The sequence below is a fragment of the Quercus suber genome, unplaced genomic scaffold, assembly GCF_002906115.3.
Source record: "Quercus suber isolate HL8 unplaced genomic scaffold, Cork oak 2.0 scaffold_406, whole genome shotgun sequence".
NCBI classification, from domain to species: Eukaryota; Viridiplantae; Streptophyta; class Magnoliopsida; order Fagales; family Fagaceae; genus Quercus; species Quercus suber.
Genome location: NW_027069857.1, coordinates 561,312 through 580,654, shown reverse-complemented (window position 1 = coordinate 580,654; position 19,343 = coordinate 561,312). Strand labels below are relative to the sequence as shown.

Below are 19,343 nucleotides of genomic sequence, written 5' to 3'. Positions count from 1 at the left end.
TTAAAACAGTGACCATATTTTTTCATTGCAAAGAGACGAGATCTTCTCTCGCCTGTCGTCAGAATCAAAACCCCCTTCAAATACACAAAACACAAACACAAACACAAACACACAACACTTCGTATGTAGTACAACTCCTCTCTCTCTCTCTCTCTCTCTCTCTCTTCTTCTTGTCTTTTTACTTCAGTTCCATTTCGCAACAACACCAGAAGAAGAAGCAGAAACACAACAACAACAACAACAAAAAAGATCAAATCACTGGAAAGCAATATATTCTACTTTCAAGCACTTGGGAAAAGAAAGAGAGAGAGAGAGACACAGACAGAGAAAGGTTTTTTCTTTCTTCATTTTTTTTTCAGTGTTCGGTTTGGCTAAGGATTTTCTTTTGTTGTACTTGTTACAAAACGAGTTCGTCGTCAGAGGTATCTCTCTCTTTTTCACTTCTTCACTGTCTCTGTTTTTTTTCTTCTCAAATGTATTTTTCAATTTTCACTCTTCATGTTTGAGATTGTTGTTTTTTGCTTGTTATTATTTTGTGGGTTTGCGAGGTTGAATTTTACTGTGTGATTAATGATTAGGTCGTTTTGGGGTTTGGATCTTACTTAAGAACTTGTATTTATAAGAGAACCCTTTGGTTAAAGCTTTGTCCTTTAGATCTAATTGATTTGAAAATTTAAGTTTAGTTGTTCTGTTTGTTTGTAGTTTGTACTAGAGTGGTCAACCTCTATTTTGTCATAGGTTTTTTTTTTTTGGTAAATTAATTGAAAATTTTAAAGATGCCGATTCTTCAGAACTTTAACAATTTGGGCTTTTGGATATGTAGAAATTCTGAACTTGTTGACAATGCATGTGTTGGATTGACTCAGTTTTTTTATGTCTATGTGGGTTTGGTTTAAATTAATATTTATGACTTCTGTGGTTTCTATGGATTCACTTTTTGCATTGATGAAATGAAATGAAAATTGAGTAATATGCTGATTTTGCTAGTGATTTGTGTAGTTAATTAATTATTTGGTTCTATATGTCAATCCCTAAACAATGTATTCAACCATTACTTGGAGACCCTTCTAGGTAGAAAAAATGGGAATGGATATTCCTTAATTCAAAATTCTCTACACCTATAGCCTGGATTTTCTAGAATTATTAGTGTTAGGAAATATGTATTGCAATTTGTATGTAAATACATCTAGGAAATCAGGTAGTTATTTAGAATGAAGATATAGCTTGGATAAGAGCATGATAGGGAAACCAGATTGTGTTTCTTTCTAGTGCAGTTAAGTAGTTTAGTAAAGTTAATATTTTTATTCAATGGATCATGGATTAGTGGTTATGCATGATAACATGGGCGAATGTGTATTTAACAAGTACTATTACATTCAAGTTCTTATGTACAGTCCACAATCTACAGTGTCTGCACTATCCTTTCTTGCCACAGAATGTTTCTGGGGGGTTTATTGGCTTTGGTTGGCAGCTAATGACATTCTTCCAGCCAGTTGCTAATCCAATGTGTCATTTTTATGCAGTGTTGAAGTATTTATTCAGTTCAGCTAGTTGATGAGGAATTAACTTGTCAGCTCTATGAATACTGATTAGTTCGTTGCTGAGCATGGATAAAGTATCATCTGACTGTCCGTATCCAGGTTGCTTCTTTTGTGTCATGAAGGAAGGAAATCCGAGCAAGCGCAGAGCAAGTATACTGAAATTTTTTAGAGAACTTCCTTCACAGGATGATGATGGTCAGGTTCTCCCAATCAGTGGTCTTTGGAATACTGCCATGGCACACCCAAATGACCAGGAGTTTATTGATTTGGGAATATTTGAATGCATGGCTGCACTCATATGGAAGGGCCTAAAAAATCGCCGTTGGCTTGCTCATGACCAAAACATATACATTCCATACTATGCAGCCCATATTATTGGATCCTACACCATGAACATGGAAGAATTTGCAGATAGTGCTGTTCATGCTGGAGTGATCCCTCCACTGGTTGAACTTCTGAGAGGGAGGTTAACTTGGGTTGAACAAAGAGTAGCAGTTCGAGCTTTAGGACACTTGGCTACATATTCCAGCACTTTTCCTGCTTTAGCAAGTCATGGTGAGATTCTGGAGCTTTCCATTCAGCTAGCGATGAGTTCCCTAGAAATAGTTTACTCACATTTTTACCAGTATGTTGATAGAAGGCTAAGTTATCACTGTGATCTGCTTACCCGTGGCATGGGTGGCGTTGAAATGGAGTCCAGAAAGGCAGAAGAATGGGCTAGTCAGTTACAGTGCTGGTCCCTTCAGCTCATCAATTGCTTTGCTTTTAAACCTGAATTTCTTTCTACTATATGCAAGCCTGAATTCTTAATAAAGCTACCAGGAATGTGGGGTGGACTTGTTAATGAAAATTCACCTGCTGGTATTGGTTTATTAAGAACAATCTGCCATCATAAGCTGGGCAGGGGACCTGTTGCTAACTGTACTGGCATTATTGAAGCATTGTGCAATATTGCTCGATCATCAGATGATTGGCAATATATGGCTATTGATTGTCTTCTATGGTTGCTACAAGACCCAAGTACTTGTCATAAGGTATGTATCTTTCACATTATGCTTCATATACTTCACCTTGCAAACAATTTTAATTTCCAAAAATTCCCAGCAAATCCAAATGGCACAACAGATTTAATTAAAACCTTTTAGTGACTGTTAATGTGGATAATTTAGTTTTTCTTTTGTCCTTCAATTATTTATAATTATTGTCATAAATTTTAGGTGTAGAAGTTTTAGTCTATTAAATCCTTATATTGAATTTTATTGTTCTTATTTCTTATGTTGAAAACTCCACTTATGCTATTTGGACTTGATTTTTATCGTGGAAAGTTTATACCTGTAACAGTAGCCTAAAGTATTGTGTCTTATGCTATAAAATGACTATTTCTTACTCTGGAAAACCCTTTGCATTTAGGAGCCTATCACTTCGTCGAGGGAAATGTGGAATAAGTATCTTCTGATGTTTTCATAGGTATTCCTTGCACAAGTCATGCAAGATGGTTAAGCTTTCCCAAATCGTTTGAACAGGCCCATCATTAATCCTTATCTATATTAAGTTGTCTATTTTTCTGAAGAATCATTATTCATCTGATACAGTTTACATTTGATCAAGATATCAATTAATAGCTGGATCAACGTCTAACTAAATATTAATGCAAGGCACAACTCTTTTTAGGTTTTCGAAAGTTCTGTCTTACCTCAAAGCATTACCTTTTTTTTTTGGGTAAGTAAGATGTTTTATTGAAAGAAAGGAAAGCTCAAAATGGCAAGCTTCTCTAAAGAATTACAAACAGACATTCAAATGGTCCAAAAAATCAATTATAGAATTGTATTTCACCTCCACCTAACCACAATGCAATATCCAAACAAAGATCTTAGAAAACTATTTATAATATCCAGTGTTAATTCCTCTTCATCATTGAAAGTCCAATGGTTTCTCTCTGTCCAAACGGTCCACTTTATACAATGAGAAGTTGCTTGCCGCACAACCTGGTTTTGATGACGTCTGAACGCATCACTCCATGAAAACAGCAAATATATCACCTGCTTTTGCACCACCCTTATCACTCCAAAAGCTTTGAGTGCAAAAGACCACAGCTGTTGGGCCATTGGAAAATGAAGTAGCAGATTTCACAGCTACATTTGCACATTATAACAACCACCATCTTCCTTTTAATAAGATTATCTAAGTTTAGGATAGAATTTATGGCTATTGTTCATGCAAAGAAAGCCGCCTTGCATGGTATCTAAGGGAATTGTGATGAAGGGACTTGTCTCAAATACTCATAAAAAAATCTTACCCTAAACCTCCCTTTCCCATTCAGAATCCAAAGTAAGCAATCCTATTTCCTTTTGAAATTTGCTAGGAGTAAAGCAAATGTATCAATTCATTCACCCCTTCTAGTTCCCAAATCATGAAAAGTACCAAAGAATCATGGGTTCCAATACAAACTTCTATTATCCCCTCTAAATGAAATCAATTAGTTCATTGTAACATCCTTATTTGCGGCAATCAAATATAATCTAGGTATAATTCCTTCAATGAATGATCCCCATACCAAATGTCATGCCAAAACCTGATTCTTTTACCATTCCCTGCCCTAAAAGACAAGAAATCAGAGAATCTATCCCAGCCAGCCCAAATGCTTTTCCACAAGCTATATGCATGAACACCTCTACATTGAAAGATGTTAAGCAGAGCCCCACTCCCTTCTTGTTTTCTGTAGTTAAATGTATAGATTAATATGCCCTATTAATAAATAAATGTTTGTTTACATGTTACTCACTTATGTATATTGGATTTTGAAAGTTAAAACTAATGGGTCTACTCAAATTGCAATCAAAATTCCAGAGATGGAAGCAAGTTTGACTAACTGTTTTGCTATCATAGGATAAACTGTTAATTATGCAAGCACTTCGAGTCCATAGACAAAAATTCACTCCTTTATTTTTTTCAGAGACCAGCATTTTTATGCTTTTGAGAGCAGCTCATATTGGATTGACTATTACCAAAATTAATACTAAGGTTGTGTGCTATCATATTGTTATCTTTTAGTTTACAGTAAATCACAGAAATGTGTTTCATAAGGTGCTAATGGCATCTGGCTTTCTGCTAACTTATAGAGAACATACTTTTCAGTGGCTTTTGAGGCGCCCCTTGATGTGAAAGTCAAGACAAATGTCTCAAAGCATAACCTTTAGGCTTAATTCTAGGCTCACACCAAGATTTTAAGGCTTTCATTCGCCATTTTCTTTTCACCTTAAGCCTCACTATATGTATGAAACATGCACATCATATGAGTTCTTTTCAACTCTATAGCTTTTTGGTTCCTTTAATGTTCAAATAACTACTTTATTCTTTAAATTGTATTGTGCGACTGAAGATGAATAAAAGCTCTGCAGTGCAAATAAGTGCCTTTATGAATAGGACAATTAAGAAAGGCAACATATTGGAGATGCTATCATCTGATCTTGTATCTTGAAAATTGAAGACTGTGTTTTGATATGGACTTCATGGTTGCATGTCACTGGCTTTAAACTTTGTGTTTGAGTTCTTGCCTTAATTAGGGAGCTCAAATGGCAAGCCTGCTGGAAACTTAACAATATCATAAACTCCTTTTTCAGTTTCATTCTATCAAATCAAATGATTTTTCTTATAGAAATTTAATATCATAGTACTCTCACCTTGTGATTTTTATTTATTTTCTTCAACCTAATATTGGTAATGTGATATGGAGTTCTCTGCCTTAAATGCTGTTTGCAAAGATGCACTCTACATTGTTGGAACCTTGTTCATTCAAAATGTAATATAGTTTTGCTTCACATTGCCTAGCCATGTTTTCTAGGTTACAGTTGGTAATTTAAGAATTAATTTCAAATTTTGACAGTTTGAAGTATCATTTTGCACTTACTTATCAAAAAAGAAGAAGTATCATTTTGTGGGGCTATGATTGAGTGAACACCATGATAAACTTCTTAGGAAGAATCAGCTTATACTTGACCTTAATACTTCCTGACTTGTTTTTCAGGTTATCGATAAGGCAGTACCAGCACTTGTAGATCTTGCAGAGATATCAGCTCTAGGTGATCACAAGAAGCTTGGTGATACCATTGTATCTGTTCTTCAGGAATGCATCCAATCACAAGGGAATGGACGTAACTCTCTCAGCAACCGCACAAAAGAACAGATCGAGGAACTACTAAATTCTAGGCAGAGATTGAAATGGGAAAAGAGCATGCCAAAGGAGGATCTCCACATTAAACAGGCAGCAGCCCTAGTGGTCAAGCTTGAGGGAAATTCCCTCTTTTCATCAGGTAATATATCTGGAGCAGCATCAAAGTACTCAGAAGCATTGGCATTGTGTCCAATGAGATCCAAGAAAGAGAGAGTGGTTTTGTACAGTAATCGAGCTCAGTGTTATCTTCTTTTGCAACAACCTTTGTTTGCCATAAGTGATGCTACACGTGCTCTTTGTCTTCACAATCCTCTTAACCGTCATGCCAAAAGTTTATGGAGAAGAGCTCAGGCATATGACATGCTGGGTTTAGCTAAAGAGAGTTTGTTAGATGCCATTCTGTTCATAAATGAGTGCTCTCAATCAAATGACCCTGATCTGTCATTGAGGCAAAATAAGGTTCCTGACTATGCTGAACGATTAGTGAAGAAGCAGATGCGTGCAGCTTGGTTATTCAGGGAGGCAGCTATCAAACATGGGGGTGTCCATTGTGAGGGTGATGCTGGTGACATCTATGGCCGAGAGACTGATGATTCCGAGTGGGAGACAGCTAGTGAAAGTGATATTGGAAATGATGGAAGAGATGAGATGGGCGATGATGATGATGATGACAGTGAATGGAAGAATGAGGACGAGAGGAAAGATAAATATGATAAACCCTCGATAAAAGGTATTGTTTGAGACTTCTATAACTGCTAACTTTATCTACTTTGTGTGGAGAAACCATCCTTTTTCTTCTCTTTTGGATTTACTTGATTTTTGTAATGTTCGTTTTTTATTTGTTCACCCCTGTATACTCCCTGTGTACTTGGGTGTCTCTCTCTTTTTGATATCAATGAATCTTTATTACTTATCAAAAAAAAAAAAAAAAAAGAATGCTAAGGGCAAGTGGTCCATATGTGGAGAGTAATCCCACAATCCAATTTGCCCAACCTATAAAATGATGTTAACTTGCCGTGATGAAAAATTTAACCATATGATGAATCAAAATTTTCTATGGTCAAAGGTGATATTTATGTGAAACTCTAGAAGAGTTAAATTAAATGGTTTCCATCGACAGTTAAGTGTGTGCTTTACTTAAAAAATAATGATAATAATAAATAAATAAAGAAAAGATAACTGTCTGGAAATAAAAAGAAAATGGTTCTTGCATATAGTTGTTGGTTCTCTCAATGAAAATATTACTTCACTGTGATATGATAATAATGCTTAATTTGTGTGGCAAAATTATAAATAGGCTAAAATATCTTTATAGATTACCCCTTTTTCTTTTTGTCTATTTTAAAGTACCTCCTGCTTTTGGTTTTCATAACTTTAGAGTCGGACATAGTTTATATACAACCCAGTTTGGAGGAATTCCTCCAAACTAGGTTTGGTGTCACAATTAAAAATTGACAAGTATCTTTGTCACATGACCAATTAAATGAGCTATCAGACCCAAAGAAGTCTTTACCTGCTTAGTTATGCCACTTGCCACCCCCACCACCGGTGGTGGCTCCTAAGATCAATCCTTCTCTCTTCCTAAAGCTGAACCACCACGAACGAATGTCAAGATCCTCTCACTGTTCCTCAAGACCCTCTCTCTCTCTCTTTGATCTAAAGCGGAGGCTGCCACTCCATGACGGCGATTCTTAGCTCGGTGAGGACTAGAAATAGTGAATGGTTATGAAATGGGTATTTGCAAAAGTTGGGTTTTAGGGGCTGAGGGGAGAACACGAGTTGAGTTTGTAAGTGACCGATGGAGAGAGATGTGGGTTAGGAGTTGTAAGGGCAGAGAGAGAAAAGGTGATGCAGAACGCGTAGGTGAATAGTAGTAAATAAAAGAACAAAACAAAAACCCAAGGCTTCACCACCTTGGGGTGTTTGGCATCATCACCAAATGTACAACACAAATCAGAAAATATCCTCTTATTTCAAAATACACGACCACAGAATGTTTGGGGTGCCTCTTCTTATAGGTTCCAGATTACAACCATAATAAATGCCCACTGATTTGAAGGTACAGAAATCAAAAACAAGGGTTACAAAGATCAATTTGAAGATACTAAGGACAAAAGGGGTTGTAGTACAACCCCCCCCTCCCCCCCCCCCCCCCAAAAAAAAAGAAAATACTATCTAAGCTATATGGTGTTCGAACACTCCCCCAAGGTGAGAGAGACTCAACCTTGTCGCCTACACCTCCCCTAAACTCTTGTAATCGGTGGGCGATGTCCCTGATCTAGTGATGTATCCACGCCACTCTGGTAGTGCTTGAATAAATATGGATCAAGTTGCTGAAGATCGTCTCTGATAATCCAAGTGCAGTCAGACTTTGGTCATCCTTGCCAGAGAACCTAAAAGCATTGCATCGCTCCACCCCTAGTGAAAACATCCTGCAATCCAAAATAGCATCAATGGATTCTTTATGGGCTTGTGGAATGTGTAGTGGGGCAGGGTTAGGTGTAGGGCTAGTTGTTGGGGGGGGGGGGTGGTGTAACAAATAGTTCATAGTGATTACTGGATCTTTGTATGNATAATATGAGCACTATTCAGTTGAAGCTTTTCAAATTATTTTACAATTGAGATTCAGAAATACCTGAAGAAGTTCCCTCTCACGAACACCCCGTGGAGGGTGAGTGAGCTCTTTATTTGGAGCAGATTCTTCAGCATTCACAACAGGAGTGACATTAGCACTTGCAAACACTGACACTTGTGGGACTTCATTGAAGTTGAAAAGACGCCAATTAATTAGAGGATCATGAACAAAGGCCTGAAACAGGTATGACTAAGAATCAACTTCCTTATCCCATCATTTTGATAAGCAATATTTTCTATTTCTATATAGTTTTGGGTCAAACAGACTGAAAACCAGACCCATCACGCCCATGTGAAAGCATTTACCATTAACTTCAGAATTTCTGAACAATGACCCTCCCATATTACTTTATTTTTCAATAAATTTATTTATTTTGGGCCAGTTAAGGCATAAACAAATCATGGCTACCCCACAACTATTGATGCATTAAACTATATGACATTCCCATATGATTGTTCATCCTTTATACTTGTATGTGTTACCCTATGTGGCAGTGTTTCTCACCTTATCCACACCATTAAATTAATTTTAGAACATGAACTTGTTCAAATGATAAATCTTAGAGAAGCAAAAGTAAACACAAGACTGCTAGTGTCTATACCTCCATCATAGCCATAACACTATCCTTATGTGTTCGGAGAACTTGCATCACATTTTCACAAGTTGAACGGAAGTTGCCCTCAATACCACTAACCTCCATAGCTTTCACAAGCATTCTAGTCAGGCGGAAGGGTACCTACACCATGGATTCTAAAATATGAAAACTAGAACATACAGAAATCCGAAAAACGCAAAGCATATTACAATACATGTCATACCTTCTCAGGAAACTTCTCCCGGTTCATTGAAGCTTCGAAGCAGTCTCCAAAATCAATGTGCAAGATCTTGCCACTGCAATACAACTTTATAATGTAAGACACTGAAATTTAGCTAAAAGTACACCTATCTTCTTTCTTTACTACATATTACCTAGAGCGGTGTAGCATGAGATTACTTGGGTGACGATCACCTAAGCCAAGAAGGTAACCCACCTGAAACAAGCAACTTATCTTTAGCTCACTTCAAAACTAAAAATTAGATGGGAAAATTATAAAAGTAAAAAATAACTACAGAAATCCTGGTGATGCATGCTAAAAGTAAAAAATAGGAGTGTGTGGTGCTTTATGCATGCTAAATTGGAATAAAACTCACATATACGTGCAATAATAACGTTAAATACATAAGAAAACTTGACTAGTAATAATTAGCACTCTAGAGATGTAAAATTCAGAAATAGACTGAGCTTCTTAAGTTCTTTTGAAGATAGACAAGAATTTAGTAAGAAGCACAGGGAGGCAAAATGGATCTAGATAGGAAGTCTACAAGGGCGTAAGGAAATGAAGATGCTAAAAGGTAAACACATACCATGCTCATGACTGCTAAACTTCTAGTATAATTTGTCCTCCTCTCTAGCCATATCTCAGAAGTGCGACTTTTCAACCAAAGAACCTGTCAAAAGGCCAGATCTATTCACCTTGTGATAACATATTAACAAGCAAAGCAAAAACAATGAAGATAGAGAGGAAGAAGCAATGAGTATTTTGAGAATAATACATACCCTTGCCAGGTCATTGCCTTCAGTATTTTGCAGGGCGTACTCAAAGACTTCCACTTTAGCAATGAGTGGCAAATGGTCATAATCTGGGGCAAAACTCAGCATATGTTTGTGCTCTTGATTCAGGGCAATCTGAAACCACAAAACAGTTATAAAACCACCTATGCAGCTACACATCCATCCATAAACACTCACAATTATAAAGTAGTTACTTAGATGAAGCTACATCAAAAACCCCATCAACCATCCAACATCACAAACAAACACAAAACACATAAAGACGCATGTGCATGTTCACACACACACACATATCCACCCACCCCCATATGCATATGCGTGCACGCATGCACACATACACACGCGCACACACTTTTCTCACATTAAAAGGACAGCATCCAATGAACTTCAACTGACCTTTCTGGCCTCCCTGTACTCCCGAATGAGTTGGTGAAGGGTGTCACAATTTGGGACCCAACCAATCAATCCACTGTTTGGAGATAGTGGAATGACAGAATATCGTTGAATGGACAAATCCTTTTCCTGAGTGTCCCTAGAATTCTCCAGCAGAGTATTCACCAAACCGAAAAGCTGCAAGACCAAGAATGTGCAGAAAAGTAAAAAAAAAAATACTAACATTTATATGGACTACAGAAACAAGATATGCTTTATAATCCTGGAAACCTGAACATACCTGCATTACACGTTCATCTTGGCGTAAATCTTCATGCCCCTTCAGTAAGAAGGCATGATCATCACCATCGCTCCCATGAATTGTCAATTTCCGAGGTCGCTGTTTAGATGTTATGATACCCAGCTGGGGTGCGAATGATGCGATCGTCACCACTGGTGAATCTAAATATAGAGAAGGGTGTATATATCAAAGTAACACTCACAGGTATAACACCCATATATTGTCATGAAACCATATGCCGAAACTTACCAGCTTTGTATGTCCCAGGAACAGCAAGCTCCAAATCACGACATTCTAACAATTCCGGAGAGACAGACTTTTTTTTTTTTTTTTTTTTTTTTTGCATTTTTAGAAAAATAAAATGTTAATGCCACAATAATGGAATTAAAAAAAAAAAAAAAAAAAAAAAATCCCATATATGAAGATCTGGATCTTTTTACCTGCAGGTCCAGGGTTGTAAGACTTTGAAGCTGCTTATCTATCCGTCTAAATACATGATAGTAGAGATCCCATGCCTGACAAAGGCAAAACTTAAAATATTAAAACCCATTTTTCAAGGGGGGAAAAAATTATGATAGTAGAGATCCCATGCCTGACAAAGGCACTATTTATAATTTTCGCACCCATTTCTTCAAAGAATAAACAAAACCATGGCTATGATAAAACACAAGAAAACTATGTCTAGGCAGAGAGCAGAGAGCTCACATATAAATCCAATGAATATAGCTGCATCATGTTATAGTTTAATGTCCAATTTATAATAATCATTAAGTAATATAATATTTGACTAATCTAATTTAAAATATGAACCTGTTGTACTATTGTTTGCATAAATTGACAACTATTTAATTACTTTTGTAACTTAAGAACATAATTCTTCTTTTTATATTCTTGATTGTGTGTGAAATTGTATTTGTTGGATTTTTTTTTTTTTTTCCTACAAATGTGTCACATGGAATAACCTTAGGTTACTAAGATTAACGGATTAAAATGACAAACATTAAGCTTAGTGGACTAAAATCATAATTCACCAAACTTATAGGGTGTAAATTGTATTTTTGAATATATATATATATATATATATATATATAGAGAGAGAGAGAGAGAGAGAGAGAGAGAGAGAGAGGTTCTTTGAAACTTATTAATACTTTGACACAAATGCAAAACTTTGATGAGGTAGAAGCCTAAATGAAAAGAATGTCATAGAATGCACCACATGCCAAAACCTCATGCTCTCCCACAAGAGGTCTTTGCTTATATATATATATATATATAGAGAGAGAGAGAGAGAGAGAGAGAGAGAGAGAGAGATTGTATGGTTAGCCATATGATGAACTTCTTTTAGTGTTAGAAAAACTAGCTATTTCAAGACATTAATGTAATGGTAACATGAACATGGAGTGATAGGCAAGTAGCCAAACGGGGGTAGGTTCATATGCATTTACATTTTTAGCCATTGTAATAGAATTCACACCAAAAAGTTGAGAGGAAAATACTAAATGCAAAAAGGAATCAAATTATGTAGGAAATGTCTCCCATCAACCATGTAGAAGGATTCAAGAAAGGCTTATGTGATTGTCATGATAATATTCAAAACTGTCCATGACAATTTTCTTCATAAAATAAATTAGGAAGCTCAAAAAAAAAAAAAAAAAAAAAAAAAAAACCCATTTCGCTCTTGAAAGATGATACACGACAAGTCCCAAAGGCTTAAACAATTAGGAAATTGCAAATTTAATCATTTAACCATTATTCTAACAATCCACCTCATGTGGGGAGAGTCACCCTGGGGCTCAACACAAAATTTTAAATATAAATAGGAAAGAAGAGTGGAGAAGTGGTTCAAACACAAGACAACCTGCTCTAATAATATGATAAATAGCCACTAGTCCCAAAAAGCTTAAAACTAATAGGAAATGGTGAATTTAATCCTAACAAAAGATTCTATACCTGAGTAAGCTCAGCGTCTTTTCCAGTTCTCTTATATTTCATGCAACATTCATAGGCTTCTTGTAATTCATGACGATATGCCTGGAAATCACAAGGTAAAAGAACCAACCATCAAAAATTGAAAGCCAAAGTTACTTTAAATGCTTTAAGGGTCAAAATACTTTAAATGTCTCCAAGCTATAGTTTGACCTATGCTTCCATAGAAAGTTTATAAAAAGTTGATGATGTTATGCAAAAAACCTCAATGAATGCTCTCTCTTTTATCGTAGTATCATTCTTCATAGCACCTTCCTCAAGCATTTCATGCAATGGCTCCAACACCTTTAGCATCCCCTCTATATTATGTTCACCAAAATACAAACGACTAGCTTCTTCCAATGCCTCATGCCACATCTCATGCCAAAGTATTGCAACACGGATTAATTCTTTTGATACAAGTTGTGCCTGAGGAGAAAAAGGACCTACTTATAAATTTTTTAATTGAAATAAAATTAAATAAAAGAAAAGAACTTAACAAAATCAAATTAATCAATCATTTCACCTGATCAACAAGTACTCCACTATGCTGCCGAACTTTGTCAACCACTTCTTGGGCCGCAGCTCTACGTAAATTACTTATTGATTTACAAGCTACTAGAAGAGGGTACATAAGAGCCTGTGAAAGGGATTGAATTACTATAATTAATGTGGAAGAAATTTTCTAATAAAATTTTTTCTTTACTTAAAAAAATAAAAAATAAAAAATAAAAATAACGTGGAAGAAATGACAATAAAATGAAAAGAATCTGTAGTTATGACATAACCGGCAAATTGAAAGAGCACCAATTAAAGTCAATTCCCAGACATAACTTGAGGAGGGATATCACCATTCATGCAAATATAAATGTAGACAACCGAAACGCTGACATTGCAAAGCAAATGCAGTTTCACCGGAAAAATTTAGGCACAGACATAAAATTCCACCAATTGAAGCTTTAAGACTCACAAAATCTCCACCAAAGGTTCAAAGCTTTCTTCTTCTTCTTCTTCATATAAATATATATATATATATATATAACTCCTTTATTTAATTTAAATGCTTGAAGTGCATACTGACATTTCACCATTTATAATCTTTATATTTATTCATCTCAAGTACAATATTACATGAAGAATCCAGAAGTATACCATTTCTAGGTTGCCCATGATTTAACTAAATGAGTTTTTTTTTTTTTTTTTTTTTTTAAATTAAAAATATCCTTGTTTCATTAACCAAATTCTTTGAACTGTGATGAAATGGATTTTAGATATAACTAGATAAATATGAATATTTTATTAGCTGGGTGGGGGATAGAGAGAGAGACGATTGAGAAATAATGAGCTGAAACAAGTAAAGGAGATTTTGAAAAGATAAAATGCAAACAAGGGAGAACAGGGTCATTGAAATTATTTTCTCCATCTATCTAGTAATTTTAGTGATAAACTACCACTTGACATACCCAACACATAAGCTTTCTTTAACTTTCCAAAGAAAAGGTAGAGTGAAGATAGAGTTCAACATCAGGACTAATTGCTCTGATTCCATGATGATGCAAGGAATGTGATGGGCTATTTGTGTATGGTTTAGAAACAATGAAAGACTGAGTTGCTTAGAACACATTAATAGGTGGATAAGTACCTCTGCAAGAACACACAGTTCCAAATAGCACACAAAGGTTGACAATTCATTCAATTACCAAAAACTGATTTACAAAGAGCTTACATTCTACTACTTATACTAGTTGTTTGGCATTTGTAGCCTCTAGATGGTTGACAAGTGTCTAAATCCTATCGGCTAATGCTTAAGAAATCATCTAACTAACTAACTCATTAGTTATAAGAGGATTAGGATATAGCTACTTGAGATTGTCCTGCATCAGGACTCTCCCTCTTAAGAAGCACTTGACCTCAAGTGCTCTTGGTTGCCACAAGATTTGTATGAATTTCTAGCCTTCTAGGATGATGCAGTTGCCTTGTATAATGAGTTTGCTGTTGTTGTTAGCACACCAAATGTTGCTGCCTCTGCACAGCAAAGTCCCACACAACTGAAACTCCAATGTAGATGCATTTGCATTAGGAGGACTCCCTTTCCTGAAAGCAAACTTGTCCTCAAGTTTGGTTGATCCTCCAATTTTAAAGCCTTCTTCATCTTGACCATTGGTTTGGGACTTGCTTTCCTCTTCTTTGGTTGCAATGAGTAGTGAAGCACTATCTTGTGCAAACCACGTGTGCTACACCTTCCTCCCAAGATGGCTTGCTTGTCGTAGTTACATGATTGTCTGTCTACTTCATCACAAAGAATGGAATACAACCTCTTGAAACTCTAATTTCATCTCCTTTATGTAAGCAAAGACAGTTTATGTTGATGCTTCAATTCTTGTTCAAAATCTCTTGTGACTCCATATTCTCATAACTACCTTTCTCAATCAACAAGTCACAAATTCTTTCTTCAATGCAGAAATTAATTGGAAAAATTTTACCTTTATGTTGTTTGTCTTCCTCCATTTCTTGCTTTGGAACTTGCAAGGCCTTTATTACTAATGATAAATCCTTTTCTTCCTCAACAATAACATCTTCTTCTTCCATAGATTGATCATAAACAGGTTCAGCCACATATTTCATGCTATCACTCATTTCTTTACCTTCTTCACCAATCTATTCTTAAATGTAATTATCAAAAATAGGCTGCCCCACGTCATGATCCTCTAACTCTTCAACCAGAAAATCTTGATCTTCGAACGCTTCTACCAACAAGTCTTGATCTTCTATCTCTTCAACCACCAAGGTTTTACCTTTCAACAAAACAGGCTGGTTCTTGGTTGGTACCTTGGAAACTTCATTAGATCTAGCAGTATTTGACCCAAACTTAACATTCTTGGTTGGCTGCCTCCAGTGCTTAGTGAAGTTTGATGCAGCACCACCGCTTGGGCTGGTTATTGAATTGAAAAGGGCTGATTGTGATCTCTTTGTTTGTTGAGTCTCAATCAACACTGCTCTATTTGCTGCATTTGAATTTGTCCAGCAGGTGTGCAAGTTGCTGTAGTGGGTTTGGATGTGGCTGTACGGAAAAAATTGCTTCTTGAGTTTCTGTTTCAGCTTCTCCCAAGTTTGAAACTTGTTTTTCCCTTCCCTCAATCTTTGAATCTTCAACTGCTCACACCAAGATCTTCCCTTGCCTCTCAAATTAGTAGCTGCCAATTTAACTTTCTTGGATTCTGGAATATCATAACAAGCAAAGATCTCTTCAACTTGGCTAAAGCCAACCCACAAAATCCTCATGATCCAAGCTGCCATCAAATTCAAGGAATTCAATCTCAAATCTTGATTCCCAATTCTGGTTTGGCATCTTTGGTTGAACCATCACAGGGTTATGGCCATACTTCTCTTGTCTCGCTAGGAATATGAACAAAAGGTTGTTCATAATCCTCCTCATATAAAGCTACACTTCAGCAGTATCATGCTGGTAGTATTGCTGTTGTATCTTCTTATCTTTTCTCAACTGTTCAGTCAAGGCTTGTAGTTGCCTCCTCAATAATTACATTTCAGCTTCTAAGCCATTTTGAACCCTTCTACACCTTGGTCCGTTGGCTGCAATATCATCTTCCTCTACTACAAGAACAACTTGCTTCTTGCCCTCATCCTTCGTTGTCTTCTCAAAACCCATGTCTTCTTGCTACTACAAACTAATTGCTAGCACATATGAAGGCTTTGGTTTTGGTAAGAGAGGTATTTTAGGCTAGGAAAAGCAATCAAAACTGAATCTTGATGGGTTCTTGGACAGAATGAAGAAACAAATTGCAAATGAACTTGAATCCTAAGTATCTCAATCTCTGATACCAAACTGATGCAGGGACTGTGATGGGCTGCTTGTGTATGGTTTAGAAACAATGAAAGGCTGCGTTGCTTAGAACACATTGATAGGTGGATAAGTACCTCTACAAGAACACATAGTTCCAATAGCACACAAATGCTAACAATTCATTCAATTACCAAAAATTGATTTACAAAAAGCTTACATTCTACTACTTATGCTAGTTGTTTGGCATTTGTAGACTCTAGATGGTTGACAAGTGTCTAAATCCTATCGGCTAATGCTTAAAAAATCATCTAACTAACTAACTAATTAGTTATAAGAGGATTAAGATATAGCTACTTGAAATTGCCCTGCATCACATGATAAACTATCACTTGTTCCAAAACTGTTAGAAAATGGTGAATTTAATCATTTAAACATTATTCTAACAATTGGCATTACATAGATACAATAGTGTTTAAAAATCATTGACTAGCATAAACACTCAACTAGATCGTCACCTTCAATTATATAATCAAATTAATCCAAACAATACTGATGCTAGGAGTTTGAAAATCATATATGCATAGAAACCATAGAAAACAAACCTGTGGATGACTTTGTCCAATTCGCACCAAAAGTGACTGTATCAGTTCTCTCACAGCACGGGTATTGGAATGTATCCGAGCAATTATTTGAGGTAAAACCACAAGCCATGTATTAATATTAACAAGTGCAAATCCTTTCTGTAGAGCCATTTGGACTTCTACACTAGATCCATGGTTGAACCACAATGTGAGAAGGCGAAGTATATCCTGAAGAAAATGACAGGATCAAAATAATTCTCCATTAGAATGATAATTTTAAAATCCAGTGACAAGTCATGATCCACAAATTGAATGAAGAATGAATATCATATTTGAAAGTATACACTAGGTGCAGGGTACTACAGACAGCAGCAATGTAGAAATGAGGATCATGATCCGTCTATACACATTGAATTAATGGCTTCATTTATGTATCAATGTACAGGGGGGCAATCGGCACAATTGGACAAGATATTTGTAGAATGACGTACAAAATAGAAACTCTTTAAGCAGGCGGAACAAATATTCATATTGCAAGAAGGCCTCAGATCCAGGGATTTCATTTACCTGTAAACTACCATCAACACCTTTAGCATTTGCTGCACATGCTATTGAATGAAAATATCCAGTGACTGCTGCAACAACAAACTGTGCAACAAACTGTGCTGTAACATTTGGAACTTTGAGATAAAAAGACATCACTGCGGTATTGAATAGTGCCCACCAATGCCATGCCTTTGCCCATTTGTTTGCATACTGAGTGGCATTCTTGAATGCCATAAGGATATCTAACAAAATTTAAATATGAATTATAGGAGATCAATCAAACCTTCGGGAAATCTAAAACTAAAAGAATAATTAAGCAATCATTACCTTTGATAGAATCATCATCCAATCCAGGAGAAGGAGCAATTAATGCCCACTGCCAAATTCCAAGTTTAAGATATACACGGGCAAGGAGTGGAACACTTGAACTTGTACAGCTTCCAAATCCAATTGGAGTAACTAGTTGAGTGCTTGGGCCACTTGAAATCTCTATAGCCAAATTCTAAAGCAATAATTTTGTGCCAAGAAAAATACGTAGTAAGAAGACCCCCAAGTAGGTAGTGATAGCAGAAAGCAGTGATCATGAGGGGAAAAAAGGGGGAAATATGCTGTACCTGCAACTTAGCAAATGCTTCCTTTCGCTTGACATCATCTCCAAGAGAATGCTGGTACTCCAAGTAGGCCAGCATTACTTGAGGAGGCCCACGATACCTTATATTTTCAGGGGAAGTTTCGGGGTCATACTGAAAAGATTCCATACCAAGTTGAGTTAAACATACCAAAAAAAAAAAATTTACAATCTCAAACTCAGCGTCCATGTTGGAACATATGTGCTAAATAGACCTGCAAGAGTTTAACTAATGTAGATCTAGACTGGCTGATCCGCCCGCTTTTTCGGCAAAGAGCAGCAAACTTGAGCCAAGTTTCAATATCCTCTGTAGGAGGTAACACAAGAGCTCTAACTGCCAGAAGTACCTGCCAGACCTGAACATTCAAGCATCAAAAGTTAGAAGGAATCAAATGAATTTTATCTGGGGAAGTCCCACGCTTAATAAGGAAATGACTCAGAAACCTCTCCCCACCCATTCTCCTTGCTTTTCTAGAATCCAACCCATGAGTGCTCACAAGCCTCTGAAGAACACCAATTGTCCATCCGATACCATACTTTAAACCCAAGATTCTACATCGAAAGCTAACCCATTCTTCCACAAACCTCCAAAGCCACTCAGGAATTATTATTATTCTGAAAATACCAGTTTTTGCAAGTCTGTTAATTATTTATTTTTATTTTTTTTATAAGGAAGAGAATAATTTATTAGAATGAAGGATACCCAATTGCGAGCGCCCTCAAAGAATTTTTAAACAGACACTCATGAGGTCCAAAAAATCAAAATAGAACTGAATGATAACCCCCAATCAACATACAATATTCAAACAAAAATCTCAAAAATCTATTCTTAATATCTTGCATAGATTGCTCTTTGTTTGCAAAATTCCAACGATTCCTCTCTCTCTCCATATAGTACAAATAATGTAATGCGGAGTAGCTTGCCACACAACCCTTTTCGGTGACGTCCAAACACCCCTCTATAGACAATCAACAAATCAATTACCTGGCCAGGCATCATCCAAAGTACCCCAAAAGTCATATCTGCAAAAGACCACAGCTCTCTAGCCATTGACAATGCAATAGCAAGTGCTAAACTGTTTTAATACTGCCCTTACACATTAGACATCTATCCATTTGACAAGGTTATCTATTGTTGTTTATGGTGAAAATGTTTAGGGTTTGATAAGTCAACTCTAACACATAAAAT

At 36.3% G+C, this 19,343-nt stretch overlaps 2 protein-coding genes across 3 annotated transcripts in view; one reads left to right on the top strand and one right to left on the bottom strand.

Annotated features, from left to right (window-relative positions):
* On the top strand, positions 1-6,631 carry LOC111988111 (uncharacterized). 2 transcript variants are annotated; one of them, XM_065761316.1, is made up of 3 exons: positions 1-331; positions 1,524-2,575; positions 5,566-6,631. In XM_065761316.1, the coding sequence occupies exons 2-3, from the start codon at positions 1,607-1,609 to the stop codon at positions 6,451-6,453; spliced, it is 1,857 nt and encodes a 618-aa protein (XP_065617388.1). In that variant the 5' UTR covers positions 1-331; positions 1,524-1,606; the 3' UTR covers positions 6,454-6,631. The 2 variants fall into 2 exon arrangements, with proteins under 2 accessions (XP_065617388.1, XP_065617387.1); XM_065761315.1 differs by having other exon boundaries at positions 1-422.
* Positions 6,632-8,314: 1,683 nt separating this feature from the next.
* The window catches only part of LOC112015848 (serine/threonine-protein kinase TOR), a gene marked incomplete at its 5' end in the record, with an annotated part of 56,672 nt that continues 45,643 nt past the window's right edge, over positions 8,315-19,343 (bottom strand). Inside the window, 18 exon segments of the mRNA XM_065761312.1 lie at positions 8,315-8,521; positions 8,949-9,083; positions 9,166-9,238; positions 9,317-9,378; positions 9,752-9,835; positions 9,945-10,073; positions 10,356-10,529; positions 10,633-10,793; positions 10,882-10,948; positions 11,073-11,147; positions 12,583-12,663; positions 12,823-13,026; positions 13,124-13,237; positions 17,002-17,208; positions 17,548-17,768; positions 17,854-18,028; positions 18,141-18,269; positions 18,370-18,510. Of these exon segments, the coding sequence (XP_065617384.1) occupies positions 8,315-8,521; positions 8,949-9,083; positions 9,166-9,238; positions 9,317-9,378; positions 9,752-9,835; positions 9,945-10,073; positions 10,356-10,529; positions 10,633-10,793; positions 10,882-10,948; positions 11,073-11,147; positions 12,583-12,663; positions 12,823-13,026; positions 13,124-13,237; positions 17,002-17,208; positions 17,548-17,768; positions 17,854-18,028; positions 18,141-18,269; positions 18,370-18,510 (2,439 nt within the window).